Source organism: Acomys russatus, chromosome 1 (assembly GCF_903995435.1).
Source record: "Acomys russatus chromosome 1, mAcoRus1.1, whole genome shotgun sequence".
NCBI lineage: Eukaryota > Metazoa > Chordata > Mammalia > Rodentia > Muridae > Acomys > Acomys russatus.
Genome location: NC_067137.1, coordinates 22,002,651 through 22,024,990, shown reverse-complemented (window position 1 = coordinate 22,024,990; position 22,340 = coordinate 22,002,651). Strand labels below are relative to the sequence as shown.

Sequence of the window (22,340 nt, the reverse complement as noted above, 5' to 3'; positions counted from 1 at the left end):
TGCTGACAGAGAGACGCTGTCTTGAAAAACCTAAAACAAAACAAAACGTGCACTGCCACCATCCTGATCCATTTTTCAAATTTCTATCATCCAAACAAGGAAATAAAAGTAGCTTTCACCTATATCTGTGCTGTAGGGAGAATGTGGAGACCAGTGAGCTTGGGAAAGTCAAAGAGGCAGAAAGATTCGGATTTGATGTCATTTGTGGAGAGCATGCACATGCCATGTGCCAGAGACACTACCCTGCAAGAACCTGTTCTCAGCTAAGTTCTCAGAGCATACGATCCACGCAACTGGATTTAGGGCTTGATAAGTCTTTTTTGTTTTTTGTTTCCTCCCCCCCTTTTTTTTTCTGAGGCAGGGTTTCTCTGTGTAGCCTTGACTGTTCTGGACTCACTTTGTAGACCAGGCTGGCCTCAAACTCACAGCGATCTGCCCGCCTCTGCCTCCCAAGTGCTGGGATTAAAGGCGTGTGTGCCACCACCGCTCAGCTATTTATTTATTTATTTATTTTTGGGTTTTTCGAGACAGGGTTTCTCTGTGTAGCATTGGCTGTCCTAGACTCGCTTTTGTAGTCCAGGCTGGCCTCGAATTCACAGCAATCCGCCTGCCTCTGCCTCCCGAGTGCTGAGATTAAAGGCGTGTGCCACCACGCCCGGCTAGCTATTTATTTTTTGAGACAGGGTTTCTCTGTGTAGCTTTGTAGACCAGGCTGGCCTTGAACTCATAGAGATCCATCTGTCTCTGCTTTCCTTAGTGCTGGGATTAAACGCATGTGCCACTGCTCCAGGCTGCATAATGCAGCTGTTTATCTTAATCCTTGTTTTTTGATTATCTCCAAAATATACTTCAAAAAACAAACAAACAAAACAGAATTCTGGGAAGTTTTTTTTTTTCTTTCTTTCTTTTTTTTTTTAAAGATTTATTTATTTATGTACACAGTACTTTGCCTACATGTACACTTGCATGCCAGAAGAGGGCACCAGACCTCATTATAGATGGCTGTGAGCCACCATCTGGTTGCTGGGAATTGGAACTCAGGAGCTCTGGAAGAGCAGCCAATGCTTTTAACCTCTGACCCATTGCTCCAGCCCCTGGGCAGTTTTCTTAAATAGTGAACTCTGGTTTTTTACGTTTAAGTTTTCCAAAGTCACTCTAATAGCTCAGCTGTATGCTTTTATTAGTAGCTATGGATTTGCCAATCATATGGATCATATATTACACACAGCTGAGATTTAGTGCTTTTGCCCCATTGTCTGCTTTTTTGTTTGTTTGCCCCATTGTCTGTTTGTTTGTTTGTTTGTTTTGTTTTTCCGAGACAGGATTCTCTGTGTAGCCCTGGCTATCCTGGACTCGATTTGTAGACCAGCCTGGCTTCGAACTCACAGAGATCCGGCTGCCTCTGCCTACTTGAGTGCAGTTATCAGGATGTTGGTAATCCTGGACTTGCTGTATACTGAGAGCTAATCCTTAGCCCTTAGGGGAGAATTCTGCACTTCTTTCCGGGTTTTCTCTTTCTTTCTTTCTTTCTTTTCTTTAAGTTAGTGTCTTTCTATGCAGCCCTGGCTGTCCTGGAATTCTCTCTGTAGACTGGGCGGGCCTCAAACTCACAGAGATCAACCTGCCTCTGTCTCTTGGGAGTAAAGGTGTGCATCATCACGCCCGGCTGTACAGTTTCTTCTTTTCTTCTTCTTCTTCTTCCATCCCCTCTTCCTCCTCCTTCGTTTTTCGAGATAGGATTGATTTCTCTGCTGTCTTGAACTCACGCCGTAGACCAGGCTGGTCTCGAACTCACAGAGATGCGGCTGCCTCTGCCTCCTGGGATTAAGGGAGCGCGTTACCACGCCCGGGCCCACAAGGCTTCTTTATTCACATTCAGATTGCCCTCCCCTCGTTTCCAATAGCATATATATCTATGTTAACACAGCTAAAATAGGCATCTTGCTTCTCCAAGCTTTGAAAGCACCACGACTGGATAATTACTGTATGTGCACAACTATGTGTTCGAAGAGACTAAAGGAAGATGGAAATAGTTGTTACAATCTTGGTGATCTAAGTACTTACGTCTTAAACATTTCGTCTAGGTATTTCACAGAACATATTTTTTAAAAGGGCCTTGTTCTACAACATGCAATCGCTTCCCCAAAGCTCTTCCTTCTCAGAGCAAGTTAGGATTGGTCCTGCCGAGCCACCGTCCACAGGGCGGGCCCCGCTCAACGCTCGCCTGCGTCACGACCAGCCACTCCCTGGGCTCTCAGCGTTCCCTCCGCCCCACTTCCTCTCCCCAGGCCCCGCCCCGCGCCGGTGCGCCTGCGCCCGGGCGAACACGTGGCTGCCGCGGAGCAAGAGCAGCAATGGCGGCCGGTGGCGGCGGTGGTAGCTGCGACCCCTTGGCCCCGGCGGGGGTCCCCTGCGCCTTCTCGCCGGACGGTCAGGCCTACTTCGCCTTAGCCTCTAGCGACGGTCACTTGCGGGTGTGGGAGACAGCCAGCAACCGGCTGCACCAGGAGTACGTCCCTTCCGCGCACCTCAGCGGTACCTGCACCTGCCTGGCCTGGGCGCCAGCGCGGCTGCAGGCCAAGGTAGGAGCGACCGGGACGGCGGCGGGGACGGCGCCCTCCCCGGCCGGGCTGCGGCGTCCCGGGCTGGGCGGCGCGTGGCACCACGTCCCGCGTGGCCCACGGCGGCCCGGGCGGGCGAGGAGGCGAGGGGGAGCGGGGACGGCGGCGGCGCGCTCTGGCCCCCCCCCCCACGCCGCGGCTTGAGAGCGCGGCCTGTCCCGAGGGGGGCTAGTGAGAGGGTGCGGCCCGCTCCCGTGGTCTCCGTGAGGTCTCGCCGGGGCTGTCGCGGGGCCGCCATGTTCACCGAAGCCCTTTGGCCCCTCGGGGGCGGCTTCAGACTTCCAGGCCCGGCTTCTCAGCGTGTCCCCATCACAATTGCTCTCTGCGTACTTTAGGACAGTGTCTGTGCTTCCGCATCCCAAACCCCGGGGTATTGGTATTGTTTTGGGCAGTTGGAATGTGCAAAAAGTCTTGTGTTCTTTCCTTCCGGGAGAGCCCCTTTACTTGGATGCGTGTTCAACACGTGTTCTCTTCTACCTCTAGGTTGTGGGAGTCTCACTTGCACACACGCTTTACTTTCCTAGCGTCCTTTCATCCTCAGCCGTTTAACTTCTGCCCAGTTCCACCTTTGTAGCCTTTCTCTCTCATCCTGAGGGCTGCATAGGATGCAGAGGCAAAGTGAAGTAGTAGGATCGCCCGCTTTAAGGTGTATGACGTCCATCGCGTCCCCCGTCCTACCCCCCCGTCCCCCCTCCCCTCCGTAGTTGGGAAACTGCGGAGTTAGGGATTCCTTTTCGCTGTCAGGTAAATGCTGTTCACTCGCTTACATCTCAACACGCACGTGGTTGCTGCAGTTAGGCAGTAGGTTGGCAAAAGGGATCACTTCTGTGTGATCTGGAACTGGAAGGTATTCTAAAATTATGTGACGTTTTCCTGTCACTGGTGTTAAAGTTAGTGTTTAGGATAGCTTACTCTTTCCGATCGCCAGAGAAAACTTACGCCTAACTTTTTGGGTTGGAAGTTGTTGGGCTTATATCTAACTTGCTGTACTTTGGGTTAGTATGTTTAGCTATTGATGAGATTTTTAAGTTACATTTTCCAGTTTCAGTGACAGCACGAATCTATCAGGCCATATAGGTCAAACATAATCAAATTTTTGAAGAAGTTATAATTGTCAGTATTGGAACTGCAGCACTTTTTACTTTATAAAGTTTTCTTTGTAGTCTTTCAGCCCTTTAAAGCGGCACGAGTACTCACACTCAGAAAATGCAGAGCAGTGCTTAGTTAAGTGCATGTGCCCAGGCTGTGGAGTTTGAGTCCAGCCTCTGTAATAATTGTGGGTTTTGTCTCATATTTACTTGTTTATTTGGTTTTTGAGACAGGGTTTCTCTGTGTAGCCTTGGCTGTCCTGGACTTGCTTAGTAGACCAGGCTGGCCTCGAACTCATAGAGATCCACCTGCTTCTGCCTCCTGAGTGCAGGTTAAAGGGGTGCTCCACCATGCCTGGCCCCGTGTTTCCTATTTATAGCAGGATAATTATACCAACTTCACCGAGTAGTTGTGAAAGGTAGTATATTTAATAATGCAGAAACACTTAGAATAGTATATGGTTTTTGTTTATTTATATAGTATTCTGCCCGCAGGTATGCCTGCACATCAGAAGAGTGCAGGTTTCATTATAGATGAATTGTGAGCCCCCATGTGGTTGCTGGGAATTGAACTCAGGTCCTTTGGAAGAACAGACAGTGCTCTTAACCTCTGAGCCATCTCTCCAGCCCTGTATATGGTGTTTTAAATGCAAAATTAATTGTTATTGGTGTTAGTATCATGCATTTGTATAGTTGTGCAAGGTATGTAAAGTAAGCAATATCAATAAAGCCCCAGAGGAACTAGACACGGAACACCGTCTTTATGACCCAGTTCTTGGTTGTCTGCAACAGAGAGTTAATATTAGATAAACTTCATTCACTTTGCTTTCCTGTTGACTTTCAGTCTTTTATGCTCCAGAATGAAATCCAAGTTTCAGAAGTCACGGTTTGGATTTTATATGTATTCATCCATTGTGATACAGTAGTAACAAAAGCATTTAAAAAGGAGCCTAGCTTTTCTAACTTTTCAGCAAAGCTCCTCAGCGTCTGACCTGAGCTCTGGGGATGAGGCTAAAGTGGTGTGCTGGGTGTGTAGCGCAGAAGGACATGCCATTAGCATACCCGGAATCCTGGCTTCAGTCAGCAAGGCCTGCCCCCAGCGTTAGTAAGTTTCACTTTCCTTTTATCTAGATGTTGCCATTTTTGCTATGTAACTACTAAATGTCCTGAAATTACTGCATTAAAAAGAATTGAGTTAGGGGAGGATGTAGCTCAGAGATAGAATACTTGCCTACTACATGAAAGGCCCTGGGTTTAATCAGTATCACCACAAAATCAAAAATAAAGCAGGAAAGCTGATAGCACTTGATTGAGTCAGTCAGGGCTCAGGAAGCTACATGGCTTAATCAGAGCCTTGATCATTAATAAATTAGTGGCACTAGGATCCTAGTACTGCCTCCTAGCCCAGTGCCCTTACACTGTTACCCTTGTACTTTAGTCATAGAATTGAGGGCCAGGATCACTGCGGAGAGAATCCGTTCCCATCCTGGGTGTGTGACTTAGCTGAGGCATCAGTTTCACGTGGGAAGTTAGAGGAGCAGTTTTCTTGTACTAACTTTGTACATATTTCAAACAGTGGAATTAAAAGGCTTGGCTTTGTGATTGGAGCAGAGGGTAGAATGGGGAGTGAGGGTGAGTTATGGTAGGATATGGATCAAAGTTTGTGGCAGCTGCGCAAACTCTGCTTTGGTCTCCCTGGATTGTGTGCCCTGCTATTTTAAGCATTAAGATGATTTCACCATACTAAACCCCTTTTATTTTATGTCTTTGAGCTTTTAAAGTATGAGACACAAAAAGGATGTTATTATGAAGACCATATTCCCAGTGTATTGGGCAGGTCTGGCATGCGACTTCCTCTCTCCAGTGTGGAAGTAGCGATAATACTATCCTACGTCCAGAGCCCTTGGGGTCAGTGAGGCAGTGTATATGATTGTTGTAGGAAGACTGGGTCACTGCATGAGTCAGTACATGCTGTGTCTGCACTCATGTGGTGCTGTGCTCTCCAGTGAAGATGTTCAATGGGTGTACTGTGCTTGGCTTAGTAACTGTCAGTTTGCTACAAGGACAGTGTATGGTGGTACTCTTACCTGCTAAAGATAACCGGTCTGGCCTTGTCTGATGTTAGCTACCACATGCTCTGGAAACACGAACACATGCAGCTTAGAACCTGACATTAGAGCAGGACACAAACACTGATGATATTTCTAGCAAGAATTTAAGCTACTTTGATTCTCATCTCTTGGAGTTATGTTCCCAACTCTTAAGTTTTCACTCCTAGTGCCTTCATGCAGATTTTCCAATTACAGATGCTTGAACCAAATTCTCAGCCAACCCTTTTCACTCCTTCAGCTTGTGTGTACAGTCGGTGTCCATGGGATGTGATGCTGAGCTCTTTAGAGGGAACAGCTATGACTAACAGAAATGGACAGTCTGACAGTGTGACTTAAGAGGAGCCAGAGGTTTCTGGAGGAAGAGAGAGCGTATGTGTAAAGTTTAGATAGAGCAGTGTAAGAAGGGGCTGCAGTCAGCAGTGCTGACCTCAGTTCAGGGCTGCTTGTGTGGAGTTGTACTTAAAACACTGGATTTGGGGTGCTGAGATAGCATAGCAGTAGAGAATAAGTAGCTGTGGCCCAGTCAGAGGACATCAGGCTGGAGCTCAGCACCCAGCGAGTGCCTCACAGGCCTATAGCTCTGTGCGTGCCCAGACATCTGATCTAACACCCTGTGTCTGTGGGCACTTAGCATCCATACCCACAGGCGTGCACACTTTGGGTTTTATTTTATTTTATTTTATTTTTGAGACAGGGTTTTTCTGTGTAGCTTTGGCAGTCCTGGACTCATGTTGTAGACCAGGTTGGCCTGGAACTCAGCAGTCCGCCTCCCACATGCTAGGATTGGCGTGCACCACCACATCTGGCTTATTTAGGTTTTTCTTTTTTTTTTCTTTCTTTTGTTTTGTTTGTTTGTTTTGTTTTTCGAGACAGGGTTTTTCTGTGTAGCCTTGGCCATCCTGGACTCACTTTGTAGACCAGGCTGGCCTCAAACTCACAGCGATCCGCCTGCCTCTGCCTCCCGAGTGCTGGGATTAAAATTAAAGGCGTGTGCCACCACGCCCGGCTTTTATTTAGGTTTTTCAAGACAGGATTTCTTGTGTAGCAAGACCAGGCTAGCCTTGACCTCACAGACGTCCGCCTGCCTCCGCCTCCAAGTGCTGGGATCGAAGGTGTGCACCACCACCGCCCAGCTCTGTTTTTTTTTTTGTTTTTTTTTGAAACAGGCTTACACTGTAGCTCTGGCTGTCCTGTCCTGGAACTTGCCATATACATCAGGTTTGCCTTGAGCTCAGAGACCCTCCTGCCTCTGTCTCCCAAGTGCTTGAATTAAAGACATAATGCCACCATGTCCAGCTCTTTTCTTTATTTTAGACAGCCTTAGATAGCCTGGCCTGGCTTCAAGCTCTTCTGTAATGGAGACCAGGGCTTGTACCCACAAAGAAGACACTTTGGTAAAGTGGTTGTGATTGTGAGGTGTTTCAGAATCGAGAAGTTTGGGGTTTTATATTTGTCTTCACTTACTGTTTGAGCATTCCTAATCTGAAAATTGGAAATCTAAAGTGCTCTAGGTTAGTGTTCTCCTTCTCCCCTATTGTGAAATAGGTGTTTCTGTTCATAACCTTGTGTAGAAATCACATTTGTGCTTTGGGGCTATTGAAAGTCAGTTACTTTTGCTAATTCTTTCAATTTTTATTTGTCAATGTTTTATAAATTAAATTCTTCAGATGTATTCCTCTAAGACAACAAAAAATAGGGAAAAAAGGAAAATGTGCTTTAGGGATCTTGTGGCGGCGGGGACGGGCTGCTTTAGAAGTCCCTGATCAATAGACCTGTCTGTCTATTTTGAGAGTTGCTCATGTAGCTTAGGCTAGCCTGGGACTCCTCCCAGGTACTGGGTTACAGGCATGCTGTGCCATTGCTGCTTCTCTCCCTTGGTTCTCTCTCCACACAGGCAGTGCTGAAGCTTTCATCAGTGATTCTTGGATTTAGTGGATTTATGTTTGTTTTGGGTTTCTTTGCTGTAGAACAGAGACCCTGCCTGAGTAAGAAACATTCATTTTGCTGGGCAGTGGTGGTGCACGCCTTTAATTCCAGCACTTGGGAGGCAGAGGCAGGTGGATTGCTGTGAGTTCGAGGCCAGCCTAATCTACAAAGAGAGTTCTAGGAAACCCAATCTCAAAAAAAAAAAACCAAAAAAGAAAGAAAGAAAGAAAGAAAAGAACGTTCCTTTTCTAGAGTATTAGTCTTGCTTTATGCCAAAAGAATGGATTTCCAAGGCTCCTTTATACTAAAACTTAAACCATACGGTTATTTATATAGGTTGGAAAGCTTGAAGAAATTAATAGGAGTGGGTTGGAGAGATGGCTCAGCTGATGAGAGCACTTTACTGCTCTTCTAGAAGACCTGAGTTAGGTTCCTGGAACTCACGTGGCAGCTGTCAACCAACCTCAAGTTCCTGGGGATATGATGCTCTCTTCTGGTCTCTGTGGGTACCAGGCACCCATGTTAGCCACATACATGTGGGGTCATACATACTTCTAAAATTATTGGAGGAAAAGCTAATAAAACGTAAATTGCAGCATTATAAGTTCTTAAGTTGAGATCATGAACTTTTGTTTTCTTTCGAATTTTGAGGCAGGCGCTCATGTAGCCAAGAGTGGCCTCTCCCTCCTGAGTGTTGGGAGCTTAGATCCTTGGTATACCACAGCTGGTTCACTGGTTACTTTTGATGGCCAGACAGGAGCTGTGTTATATCACATTTGAAATAAACAAGGAGGCGGATGGCATTTCCCCACTAGGTGGATACTGTGTCTTCAAAGTCAGCAAAAACAGCAACCCAGAAGCAAAGTACTAGATTAACCCTTAACTAGCCACCTGGTCACGCTGCTATTCAGAACTATTGGTTGACTCAGATTGAAATTAATGTATGTGAATAGAAAATCGCTTGTATTTTCTTGAAGATGAAGACAGAGCTTGAGGAAAACAGAAGTTTGGTTGCTTGGGCCTGGATGTATGGGTTCATAGACCCTTGGTGTGGATCTCTTGTAGGGGAGGGGAAGCTTTCCCTTGCCTGCTGGGAAGAAGTGTCTGAGAAGAAGGAGTGTTGGGTATGGTAGGAGAGTGCTATATGAAGTGGGGCAGTTGCAGCCTGACCTCTTTCTAGGGGGGTGGAAACCCGCCAGGAAACTTTTAAAAAGTGTCTTTGGGGCCTAATGGGCACTGGTGTTTATGTATTAGTGATGTTTGTTATATATTTAAAGTACTAAGTTAAAATCTTATTTTTACCTTTTTCTTTACTCCTCCAGGAAAGTCATCAAAGGAAAAAAAGGAAATCAGAAGTTATAGGAACGAGTGACCAGGTTGACTTGTTGGCTCTTGGCACAGCAGTTGGTAGCATCTTATTGTATAGTACAGTAAAAGGAGAATTGCACAGTAAACTAATAGTAAGTATGTTTGTGTATTTTATATAAGAAATGTGACAGAAACTTCATTATTAAGACTATTAGCAGTGTTGGAAGATATTGATGAGCTCTCTATGAAGGAGCAGTTTTCCCTCTCATTGCATTAAAACAACTGCAGAGTGTTTGTTAAGAGCTATCGAAGGCAGTGCTCACTTGTGTGAGCTAAGAGTCCAGAGAACTTCTGACAAGCCAGCACAGACAGCAGCTTCAGGAAGATACCTCCCCCTCTTAGAGGAAACAAGGGAGGCACTTTGTAGTTGTGGCTGAACCTGAGACCATAGGAGACGAGTTTGTTAACACTACTGTCTTTGAGGGCCAGGGACTCTATGGGCCTGGGATGCACATGTCAGAGAGTGCTCCTGCTCCCTGATGTCTGAAGGGGGGGATGACGCTGGTCCCTTCAGGGTTAGGAAGATGGCCTGTTGGCTTCAGTTCATAAACTACTGGTGAGGCCAACTGTTGGCGTGATGCAAACAAGAGGACAGGAGAAAGAAGGCCCTGTCTTTCCCTCTAGCCATGTCTTCTCACAGAACACATTGGCAGTAAATCCAGCTTGCAAATCAGAATTGTGTGTTGCAAATCCCCAGCCCAATATCCTAGAATGCAGAAGCGTTAGAAGCGTGGGTCAGGCACTGGAAGAAAGTCACTTCCCTGCCATAATTGGTTTCTGGCTCTGTCTGATACAGTGTGCTTTTTCACTGCATGGATGTCCGAGTAAAGGAGTGCTTACTGTGTGAAAGAACCAGACAGTAGGTTTTCCATTTTCACTAGCATCTACCACAGACATGACATGAAATTGAAAAAGGATCTCTGTCACCAAGAGAGATCTCCATTTATTCGTTTTTGTATTTCTACGCTTAATGCATAGACTAAAAAAAAAAAAACATGGTTTCTATATGGTTATTTATAGTATTCTGATTTTCGTTTTCATTAAGTTATAAGCAGTTTGCATCTTATCTAAAACTAGCTGAAATCTAATGACTGTTCTAAATTAGCATTAAATTGGATAATCCCTTGGGTACATTTGGAAGTTTCCAGTTTTTCTACTGCAAAAGAATGCACCCCTCTCCCCCAGTATAGTCCCTTGAATTTATAAGTATGGTTAAGAAGTTAGGGTTTTAGAATTAATGATTTCTGAGAGTCTTCCTTATTGGTCATCATCACTAGTGAAAGGGTAATACCTGGGTTTCTGTACCATTATTGCCACCCTGAAAAACCAACGTAAACAGCAACAAGAAAATCCCCAGCGTTTGGATGAAAAATGTCTGATTTTCTTCTGTTCTCCAGGGGTCTCTGTGTGCACATGCAGACAAACGTGTGTGTGTGTGTGTGTATAAAACACTTTAAAAATTGATCTGGCTTTAAAGTTGCCTTTAGATATTGTTTTCACTGGGTGGGGAGATAGCTTAGTTGCTAAGATCTCTGCCTTGTAGCAGGAGGACCTGGATTTAGTCTCCAGAACCTACATGAAGTTTAAAAACTTTGGCCATGGTGGAGTGTGCTTTTAATTCCAGCCCTGGGAAGGCGTAGACATACAACTCTCCGGGGCTGGGTGGCCAGCTAGCATAGCCTACTTGGCAAGCTCCAGCCTAGGAAAAGTAACAGTTTCTCTGCTGGGTGTGGTGGCACACACCAGCAATCCCAGCACTCAGGAGGCAGAGGCAGGTGGGTCACTGTGAGTTTGAGGCCAGCCAGGGCTATACAGAGAAACCCTGTCTCAACTGCGCCTCCCCACTAAACAAAACAAACCCCAACAATTTCTGAGGAATGTCACTTGAAATTGTCCTCATATGCCTGTACACATACCACCAAAACTGCCTACATTAACGATTATAAAGATATACAATTTTGGCATATAGCAAGAATGTGTTTATTTCTCTCCAAGTGGGTTCTGCCTCTGTACTTGGAAACTAACAAAGATAAAAGCATATGGTGTTATCTGTGTCTGTGTAGCCCTGGCTGTCGTGGATCTCACTCTGTAGACCAGGCTGGCCTCAAACTCATACAAATCCACTTGCCTTTACCTCCCAAGTGCTGGAATTAAAGGCGTGCACCACCACCGCCCAGCTGATTTCTTTATTGAGATAGTACATTGCTGTGTAACTCAGGCTGGCCTCAAACCCCATCAGCACTTCCAGTGCTATGATGAGAAGCCAGCACCATTGCTGGTTTGCAGATTTTGTGCGTGTGTGTGTGTGGGGGGGGGGAAGAGAATGTGATATTTTCAACTAAATATCTTAAAAGTTGATTTCCGCTGGACCTTGGTACATGTCTGTGGTTTGGGAGGAAGAGGCAGTTCAACGCTATCTCTGTCTGCACAACAAGTTCTAGGCCTGTCCGTGTCTCATCCCGGTGTGGTGGTGCACACCTTGAGTCCCAGATCTCTTGAGTTTGAGGCCAAGCCTGGTCTACAAAGAGAGTTCCAAGACAGCCAGAGGGCTACACAGAGAAACTCTGTCAGGATTGGGGGGGCGGGGCATTGATTTTTGGACTCCATGGTTTGAGTCCACTAGTTCCTTCCAGTATGGCTCATATATCTTGTGCTGGCATTTCTGCCCAAAGCAAATGACATTCAGTCTAGTACCCTTTGAAGATAAAGAAGTAGGTTTTTTCTACAGAGGAACAGAAAATTTAAGCTCTAGCTGGTTTACCTCACTTTTGATGTTGGAATACTAACATAGATAAGATGAAGGATAAAAGCAAAGGTTTGAGGTAAATGTTTGGTAATTCCAGGATTCATACTATTATGTAAGACTTTTCTTCTTCTTTTTTTAATCTGTAGAGTGGTGGGCATGAAAACAGAGTCAATTGCATACAGTGGCATCAAGACAATGACTGCATATATAGTTGTTCAGATGATAAGTATATTGTGGAGTGGAGCACACAGACATGCAAAGTGAAGTGGTGAGTACCAGCGTGCCTGGGAGTGCAGGCTGACCCAGCACCTTCATATAGACACGCCTAAGATTATGTTGACGGTTCTCTAGGGACTTCAGTCAAATTGGGCGTTTTCAGGTTTTACTACATCAAAGTGAAATAGAGAAGGTTAAGGAGAAACGGAGTCAAGGGAAAGCAGCTAAATAAATGGTACAGAGTGAAAAAATGTACAAGGCGTTGGGTCACCATGCCCGGCGGAAAAGCCCTTTTAAGAATGGGCAAATGAAAGCAGAGATATGTCTAGGCAAAGGCCAGAGGATAGGAAAGTAAAAGATTAATTTGGTAATGAGTAAATTAATTTAGAGGTGGGTGTACCAGTAGATAATAGACGGTAGAGGATAAAAATATCCTTTAGTTGGAGTGATTATGGTCTAAAGAGAGAAGTGGTTTGGGAGCTTTCATACAACTTGAAGTGAAATACAAGAAAAATCCAGCATACATGATCACAAGGAGAGTTTAACATATAAGGACAGGTTTGGGGCTGAAGGTGCAGGCGAGCAGGTCAGGGTTTGCCCTGTACACTTAAGATGCTGCTGACTGGCCAGAAACACCTGCGGAGAGTCTTGACAGCAGTGGTCTGGGGTGGGGCTTGCAGTGTACGTGCACTCTGGATGGGAGTTCAGTGTCATTCATAAAGAAACTGTTTAGCATGTTAGACATGCTACTGTATTTAATCATGACTTCATGAGCCTGCATGTGTCCCTGCTGCATAGTTAAGAAATAGGCTCAATAAAAGCCTGACCTCTTTTCCTGCTAAATTATGCTATCTCATAAAATAATTGAATTTCCATCTTTATCTGCACCATTCTTAACCTCTGCTAATTGGTGTCTTCCTCCCGTTATAAATATTAACTTGCTTCAGTTTTTTTGTTTTGTTTTTTGTTTTAAACAACACGACTTACTGTTACAGCTGAGGCTTGTAGAATTTCAGATTTATATTTCTTGGCTGAAGGTTTTGCTTGGTCTCATGCATATCTATTTTTCCCTCCCCTCGTTTTTTTTTTTTTTTTTTTTTTTTTTTTTTTTTTCTTTTGTTTTGTTTGTTTGTTTTGTTTTTCGAGACAGGGTTTCTCTGTGTAGCCTTGGCCATCCTGGACTCACTTTGTAGACCAGGCTGGCCTCGAACTCACAGCGATCCACCTGCCTCTGCCTCCCGAGTGCTGGGATTAAAGGTGTGCGCCACCATGCCCGGCTCCCCTCGTTATTTTTCAAGACAAGGTTTCTCTGTAGCCCTGGCTGTCCTGGACTCCTTATATAGACTAGGCTGGCCTTGAACTCACAGAGATCCCTCTGCCTCCTGGGTGTTGGGATTACAGGTGTGTTCCACCATGCCTGGCCTTCTGTCATGTTTTCTTACAGTAGTGTAACTCCCTCAGGTGCGGTAAGATACATCGTTTCATCAGTTTTATGTGTTTCTCAAAGGACTTTCAGCTTCTTTAGTCTGCTGAGCAACCACTAGCCTTGATTCTCTTGTTTGATAGAGCCTGTTTCCCTAATCCCTTTCTCTTTCCTTTTAGACATGCTACTTTGTAGCTTCCTGAGAAAAAGTGTCTTTATGTGTGCTGGGATTTTGCTTGCTAATCACTGTCTTTAATTCTGTCCTCACAGCTGATTGGTAATTTGTGGAAGAAGAGCATTAGGTCAGAAGTGAAAAAATACTATTATTATTATTATTATTATTATTATTATTATTATTATTATTATTATTATTATTATTATTATTATTGTTATTGTTGTTGTTGTTGTTGTTGTTATTATTATTATTATTATTATTATTATTATTATTATTATTATTATTATTATTATTATTTCGAGACAGGGTTTCTCTGTGTAGCCTTGGCTGTCCCAGACTCACTTTGTAGACCAGGCTGGCCTCAAACACAAAGAGATCTGCCTGCCTCTGCCTCCGAGTGCTGGGATTAAAGGTGTGCACCGCCACTACCTGGCTTTTGTTGTTCTTTTCTGTATAGCTCTTGACTCTTCAGGGATTTACTGTGTAGACCTCAAACTCACATCTCTGCCTGACTGCCTCTTGAGTGCCGCGATTAAATTCATACTCTAGTGCTTTTAAGCTTATGCAGACAGAACTACTATGTATGTGTGTATATAGTATGTAGGAAATCTAATACTGAAAAGCTCTCGGAAGAGTTTCATAGCTGGGTGTCACATGGCCTTTGATCCCAGCACTCAGAGAGGCAGAGGCAGATGGGTCTCTGTGAGTTTGAGGCCAACCTGATCTACAAAGCAAGTCCAGCACAGCAAGGAGTACACAGAAAAACCTTGTCTCCAAAAACAAAATAAAAGAATTTGCAATTTCTTTGGGTGTGGTTCTTGGTGGGGGTGGGGGTAGACATTAGAATTATGATCTACTTGTGGGGACAGATTCAGGAAGGCTCTCATGTTTCTAGGCAGTATGAGGAACAGTGAGGCGTGCACGAGAGAGAGAGAGAAGCGGGCGGGGGGGGGGGGCACACCAAATTGACAAGTTCCCAGTGAGAGACAGCGCATACATCTGCATGTAAAGGCCAGAGGTCATTTTCAGAGTGTCTATTTCAGGCACTCTCCATCTTTTTTATTTTGTTGTGTTTTTTGTTTTGAGACAGGGTCTCTCGCTGGGAACTTGTCAGTTTGGCTAGACTGGTTGGTCAGCAAGCTCCAAAGGTCTTCTTGCCTTAGCCTCTCCAGTGCTGTTTTTAATTAATTAATAGATTATTATTTTAATATGGATACTAGGGATTGAACTCAGGTCTTGGTGCTCTTGGCAAGCAGTTTATTTACTGAAGCAGTCTCCTCATCCTTTGCAGCATATCTTTTAAATATGTATCAGCTTGGTGATTACATAATGAATAAGCACTGTAAAAGAGCCTTAAAATGATAGGAATTGATAAGAAGGTAGAAAAATTTAGAAGCCAGTAAAGATAAAGGGCTTTTTTGTTTTTGTTTTTTTGTTTTGTTTTGTTTTTTGTTTTTTTGTTTTGTTTTTTTTTTTTTTTTTTTGAGACATTTTTCTGTGTAGCCTTGGCTGTAGCCTTTGTAGACGAGGTTGGCCTTGAACTCACTGTAATCCCTGTGCTGGGGTTAAAGGCATGCACCACCATGCTAGGCTAAAGGAGTGGGTTTTTTTACTTTGTTAGCTGGTTACTAATGAGTTAAAGTGTTTTCTGCTTTTCAACAGTATTTGTCTTGTGAATTGCCTGTTTATTATACCCTTTGTTTTCATGTTGAGTTCTTACTGATACAAAGGAGCTATTAGTATATTCTAAATATTTATAAAATGTAATTTTGATATGTGAAGAGCCAGGTTCCCCATTGCTTATCACAATATTACTATGTACAGTAAATTAGACTCATTCTTCTAGGACTTCATCCATATAGATTAGATCTAGGGTAGAAATAACAGAGAAACCATGTGTTGTCAAGGGATTTAAAGACTAGCCCGTCAGAGACAACACAACTATTTATGGGGATCAACTTGGGGAAGTTCAGCCAGCATAGTAGTGTCCTGGGCATTAACACAGTCTACCTCATGGTCACAGAGTATCCATCTCCTTTCATTTCCTGGTCTGTCAGGGGTCTGTGGTTGCCTAAGAGAGGTCTGCTCTTGTCAGGGAGGCTTTGCTTTTGTGCTGTCTATGGAGTTGCTAACCTAATGTAAGGTGTAGTGAGCGCACTTGGTACAGTACCTTAAGGAGTATTTTTTGATATTTTCTGCTAATTTCCCCCATTCATTGTGATATTTTGGTTCTCTCCATAATTCAGCAAATGGAAAGGAGACAATAGCAGCGTCAGTTCCCTGTGTATCAGCCCAGATGGAAAGATGTTACTTTCAGCTGGTCGAACAATCAAATTATGGGTTTTGGAGACCAAAGAAGTCTACAGAGTGAGTTTATCACATTGTTTCTAAAAATCACAGAGCAAGTATGTAGAGATGGGAGTCATAAGAATATGGATCCTAATAAGCTGGGCGGTGGTGGTTGTGGTGGGGGTCACACCTTTAACCCCAGCACTTGGGAGGCATAGGCAGGTGGAGCTCTGAGTTCAAGGCCAGCCTGGCCTGCAGAGTGAGTTCCACGGTAGCCAGCACTACACAGAAACCCTTTCTTGACACTCCCCCAGCCACTTGCCAAGAAGAAAAAAGGAATATGGAGCCTAGCTTAATTAGTATTAGTAGAAGGTTTGCCTCACATGTGTAAGGCTTTGGGTTCAATCCCACCAACACACACACACGCACACGCATGCACAGACTACGCGTTCTTCCCCAAGTGTAGTAATGTGGTAGTGTGCAGATCAGCAGTCCCATTGACAGAGGGAGGCAGAAGGGGTGCTCAGATAACAAGATAAGATTCAGTGTCAGCAAACTGACAGAAAACCAAGGGTCTTTATTTGTAGATAGAGTAAACTGAATTAACAGAGCTGACATTTTGCCTCCGTTGGTAGAGTTCTTGCTTATCATGCATGAGGCCCCCCTGGGCTACAGTCCCTAGCATTGAGTAAGCCTTATATGGTAATGCATGCCTGTACACATGTGACAAAGAAGGCAGAAACAGGAGAGGGTCAGAAGTCTTAGGTCATCCTTGGCTGTATAGCAAAACCAGCTTGGCCTACAAGAGATCTTTTCAGAAAAAATAAAATAAAACAAAGTTACCAGGTACCAAGTAATTTATTTTAATAAGAGAATTAGGACTGGAGAGTTGGCTTAGAGATTGGGAGCATTTGCTGCTCTTCCAGAGGATCCAGGTTCAATTCTCAGCACTTGTGTTGAGGTTCTAGGGGATTTAACATCCACTTCTGGCCTCTTTGTGCACCCGCATGCAAAAATGTTCCTAACAATAAATAATAAAATTAATAGGAAACATTTCTTCTTCTTTTCCTCCTCCTCCTCTTCTTCCTCCTCCTCCTTCTTCATCTTCTTTTCCTTCCCCTCGAGACAGGGTTTCTCTGTGTAACCTTGCCTGTCCTGGACTCGCTTTGTAGACCAGACTGGCCTCTAACTCACTGCAGTGTGCCTGTCTCTGCCTCCCGAGTGCTGAGATTAAAGGCCTGCGCCACCACCGCCTGGCTTCAAATCTGATTTTTTGACACTAAATAGTTCAGTCACATTCATGTACATTTTCTTTCTTTTATTTATTTTATTTATTTATTGCATATGAGTGCTTTTATCTGCAGAAGAGGGCATCAGATTACATTATAGATGGTTGTGAGCCACCATGTGGTTGCTGGGAATTGAACTCAGGACCTCTGGAAGAGCAGGCGGCGCTCTTAACCACTGAGCCATCCCTCCAGCCCCCATTTTCTTTCTTTTAAAAGATGTATTTATTTATTATGTCTGCAGTGCTTTGCCTGCATGTCCACCTGCAGGACAGAAGAGGGCATCAGATTGGATTGTAGATGGTTGTGAGCCACCATGTGGTTGCTGGGAATTGAACTCAGGACCTGTGGAAGAGCAGTCAGTGCTCTCAACCTCTGAGCCATCTCTCAAGCCCTCATATACATTTTCAAATGACTACAGCAAGTGAAATTTGGATGTAGAAAACCTTCATGCGATAATATAATTGTGCTTTTTAGCATGTAACCAGCATTTTGCAGAGATTTGTTACCAGGAGTTTTAAATAAGTTGCACTCAGGAGGTGTTGAACTTATGGTGCCATGATGATGCCTTAAAATTGTGGTTTCGACTCACTGAGAGTAACATGAGGACCTACAATTCCTTGGCTGTGTCTGAGCACCGTTTAGACAGGGTGGAATGGAGTCCAGAATGGTGCTGCGTGCCTTTAATTTCATACTTGGGAAGTGGAAGCCAGCCCGAGCTACATAGTTCTAGGACAATATGGCTTACACAGCAAGATCCTGTTTTTTAAAAAGAAAGTTGGGGGGAGGAGAGGGGGAGAGGCAAGCCAACAACAAGAGGAAAAGGGATAAAATTAAACCAGGTCTTACTTTAGAAGTGAGAGAAACTGGTTGTGGGGTAGAGTAATAGAAAAGGCATCTTAATTTCAGTTGAATGTTCAGGTATATTTAGGGAAAAGATTATAGACTTTAGTCTATATCTATAATCTAGACAAGTAGACTTTTGCTTGAGATGATGTTTAACTGTTCCTTTGCTATAGGTACCATTGTTATTTATGCATACGGGCTTTTTTTTTTTTTTTTTTTTTTTTTTTTTTTTTTTTTGATTGTTTGAGTCTGTCTCCTAAACCAGATCTCACTTTCTCTAGCAATTCACAGGGCATGCGACTCCTGTTTCATCACTTAGGTTCACGACCATCAGACCCAACGAGAGCCAGCCTTTTGATGGGATTACAGGTCTTTATTTCTTATCTGGAGCAGTGCATGACCGGTTACTTAATGTTTGGTACGTAGCAATTTTGGAGTGAGGAGACAGACTTTCTTTGTAAGAATCTGTCACAGCTTAAGGGGTCAAAATAGATGATGTTTGTTTTATTTTTTTTTTTTTAAAGATTTATTAAGTATATAGTACTTTGCCTTTATGTACATCTGCAGGCCAGAAGAGGGCATTAGATCTCATTATAGATGGCTGTGAGCCACCATGTGGTTACTGGGAATTGAACTCAGGACCTGTGGAAGAGCAGTCAGTGCTCTTAACCTCTGAGCCATATCTCCAGCCCCTGTTTATTTTATTGTATTGATTTTTGAACTTATATTGAGCTAGAAAAAGTTTGAGTTAGAATGGATCTTTTTAAGAATTTAAGAGTGCTTTTTATATAATTTCAACCTTTTAAAAAATAATTAGGGCCAGGCCCGGTGGCACACACCTTTAATCCCAGCACTCAGGAGGCAGAGGCAGGCGGATTGCTGTGAGTTCGAGGCCAGCCTCGTCTACAAAGTGAGTCTAGGACAGCCAAGGCTACATACGTAGAGAATCCCTGTCTTGGGAAAAAACAATAATTTTATAATTTCCATAAGTACATTTTTAAAGCAGTGTTGGTGCATTTACTGCATATTTTTTTGAGACAGGATCTCTCTGTTACAGAGCCCTGGCTGTCCTTGACTCTCTTTGTAGACCAGGCTGGCCTAGAACTCACAGAGATCCACCTGGCTCTGCCTCCCTAAGTGCTGGGATTACAAGCGTGTGCCACCATGCCTGGCATAATTTCCTCTTTTTTTTCTTTTTTAAATTTTATATGCACTGGTGGTTTGCCAGCATGCATGTCTGTGTGAGGGTGTCAGATACCTTGGAACTAGAGTTACAGACTGCTATGTGGGTGCTGGGAATTGAACCCCAGTCCTCTGGAAGAGCAACCAGTGCTCTTAACTGTTAAGCCACCTCTCCAGCCCCGCATATTTTTCTTTCTAATTTTATTTTATGTGTATGAGTGTTTTGCCTGCATATAGGTCTATATGTTACCCATGTACCTAGCATCCTCAGGCTAGAAGAGAGTTTTAGATTTCCTTGCAATGTACTTCTAGACAGTTGTGAGCCACCATATGGGTGCTTCAAATTAACTGAGAGTCTCTGGAATAGCAGCAAGTTCTGTTAACATTGAGCCATCACTCCAACCCTGAAGCATATATTTTAAATCACGTTACTTACTCTTTATCATTTAATTTGTACCTAGCTCTATTGATGTAGAGTTTAAAGTGTACAGACTGAGTCTTTGGAGACAGTGTATAAGTTCTTGTTCTGGAAACATAAGGGCCAGCATTTGGTCTCCAGAAACCAATTTAAAGAGCTGTGGTGTTAATCCTTTAATCCTAGGACTCTGGAGGAATACACAGCCATGGTTTACAGAGTAAGTTTCAGAACAGCCAGGGCAACCCTGTCTGGAAAAAAACATAAACAACAAAATAAATATGTTTAAGTGAATACAACCTTTAAAAGAAAAAAAGTTGGGTGTGATGCAAACACACATACAAATATACACATTTAGATGCATAAAATAAAATCTTTATGGGCTGGAGAGATGGTTCCACAGGTAGGAAATATCTTCTGTTTTTGCAGAGCTACCAGGCTTGTGGCTCTAGTTCCTGAGAACCTGGCACCCTCTTTCTTCTGTGTTGTGTGGGCAGCAGGCATGCACTAGGTGCATAGACCCACATAGTTCTTACCTCGTGGCTGTGTTTGTTATCTAGGCAGGTCCGGTCAGAAAACAAAGAGAAGAATGCAGTGATGTCTTTTACAGTTACAGATGAACCTGTCTATATTGACTTGACTTTGTCAGAAAACAAAGAAGAGGTAAGTGGCTTGATGGTGTGAGAATTGTTTTGAGGTACTATAAAAGTTACACTAATGAAGAGATGGCTGGCTCATTGGATAGCGTGTTGGCTATATGGGCTCCCCAGAACCAATATCAAAGCTGTACAGGTGTGATAGCTCTCTGTAGTCCTAGTATTTGGGAAGAGATTCAACAGGAGACTCTGCCTTAATAATAATGAAGAGGGGAAGTAACACCTCCAGTCCCCGCATGCATGCACACCCCATATAATGTGTTTTCCCTTTAAGGCACTGAATTTCTTTTGACTTTTTGTGTGGGATGGGATGGTGGTGTAAGTGCTTGTGTATCTGCAGGAACACGTGCCCCCCATGTACATGTGGAACCACATAGGGACACTGGGTATCCTGTTCTGTCAGTCATTCTTCTTTAATCCTTGGGGTGGAGTTTCCCACTGAGCTTGGAGCTAGAGTGGTGGTAAGCAAGATACTGGGGTCCTCCTGTTTGCTCCCTTCCTACCCCAGTGCTAGGGTTACATGTGTGCGTGTGACCGTGCCTCATTATTTATATATATATTTTTTCATTCATTCATTCATTCTGGGGATTTTAATTCAGGTCTTCAAATTCTTGTCCTAAGCCATTGCTCTAGCCCTGAGATACAATCATGCAGTATAGTTCCTGCTTAGCCCGATACTTGTTGTGTATCTTGGACTGGCCTTGAATTCATGGAAATCTCTTGCCTCAGTCTCCTGAGCTCTAGGATTATAGGCATGTACCAGAATGCCCAATTAAATTGTCGTTGTCAGCTGGGCATGGTGCTGCACGCCTGTAGTCCAAGCACTCATCAAGGTAGACAGGCAGATCTCTGAATTCGAGGCTAGCCTGGTGTACAAAGCAAGTCCAGGATAGCCAAGGTTAACACAGAGAAACCCTGTCTTGAAAAACAAAACAAAACAAAATTATCATCATAACCTTATTGTTGATTTTTGTTTTTCTTGAGGTAGGGTCTCATGTTATCCCAGGAAGTCCTTCAGCTCACTATGTAGCCAGCAATAATGATCTTGGGCATCTCATCCTTCTGTCTCTACTTCTAAGTGCCAGGATTACAGATGTATAGCACATGTCTGGTTCATGAGGGTTAGGATTGAACCCAGGACTCCATTCATCCCAGCAAGCACTGTACCACCTGAGCCATCTCTAGCCCACACCTCATATCTAACCTTAATGCTATTTCAACCATCTAAATGTGGGTGTTAGGGAGGAGCAGCAAGTGTAAGCTAGGTAATTAGGTTAGCTGGCTGGCCTGCTGGTGAGCCACAGGGGTCTTCCCCCCCCCCCTCCCCTTTTTGCCTTTTCCTCTCTAGTCTTGGTGTTACAAAGCCCACACCACCTATCAGGTTTTTATGCGTGTGCTAGGACTGAACTCAGGTCCTTACGCCTGGCCTTTATGTGGTTGCTAGGACTAAACTTAGGTGTACATGCAGACAGAGCACTCATACATTAAATAAATAAATAAAATCTTAAAAAAAAAACCCAAAGTCTCATTTCTGACCTAAATTTTATTTAGTAATTTTTAATTAAACATGCTTCTGATCTTAGACAACCCTGCTTAGTTACCAATAGTTGTGGTAGATGTTAGGGCTTGTGGAAAAAGAGAAGTATTAAATACGGTGATGTGGGGATGGTCCTCCTCTGACTCTTCTCTTCAAAGAAACTAGTGTTTCTTTAGGAGGGCTTTCCTTAGGTCTAGTCCTGAAAGCTTTCCATGCCTTCTTGATGCCATGCTGCTTGGGTTTAGTGTTTTCTAGTGTGTTGGCCAGTCTTTGAATTCTCACACTAGACATAACTTAGGGTAAAAATGGCAAGATGTTGAAAATGGTAAGTGCTAAGAAAGCTTTCCTCAAGAAGCTTCAGAATTGCCGGGCGGTGGTGGTACACGCCTTTAATCCCAGCACTCGGGAGGCAGAGGCAGGCGGATCCTCGTGAGTTCAAGACCAGACTGGTCTAC

The 22,340-nt window shown here is 43.9% G+C and overlaps 1 protein-coding gene and 1 non-coding gene across 2 annotated transcripts in view; both read left to right on the top strand.

Moving 5' to 3' along the window:
- The first annotated feature begins 2,320 nt into the window (after positions 1-2,320).
- The window catches only part of Wdr43 (WD repeat domain 43), a 41,393-nt gene continuing 21,373 nt past the window's right edge, over positions 2,321-22,340 (top strand). Inside the window, exons 1-6 of the mRNA XM_051170161.1 lie at positions 2,321-2,582; positions 9,069-9,206; positions 12,007-12,128; positions 15,921-16,041; positions 18,377-18,513; positions 20,253-20,355. Of these exons, the coding sequence (XP_051026118.1) occupies positions 2,355-2,582; positions 9,069-9,206; positions 12,007-12,128; positions 15,921-16,041; positions 18,377-18,513; positions 20,253-20,355 (849 nt within the window). The 5' untranslated portion in view covers positions 2,321-2,354. The remainder of the gene's footprint in view (positions 2,583-9,068; positions 9,207-12,006; positions 12,129-15,920; positions 16,042-18,376; positions 18,514-20,252; positions 20,356-22,340) is intronic.
- Positions 17,803-17,887, top strand: LOC127197301 (small nucleolar RNA SNORD53/SNORD92). The gene has a single exon (XR_007831645.1). It is a non-coding gene; the product is annotated as a small nucleolar RNA SNORD53/SNORD92 (small nucleolar RNA).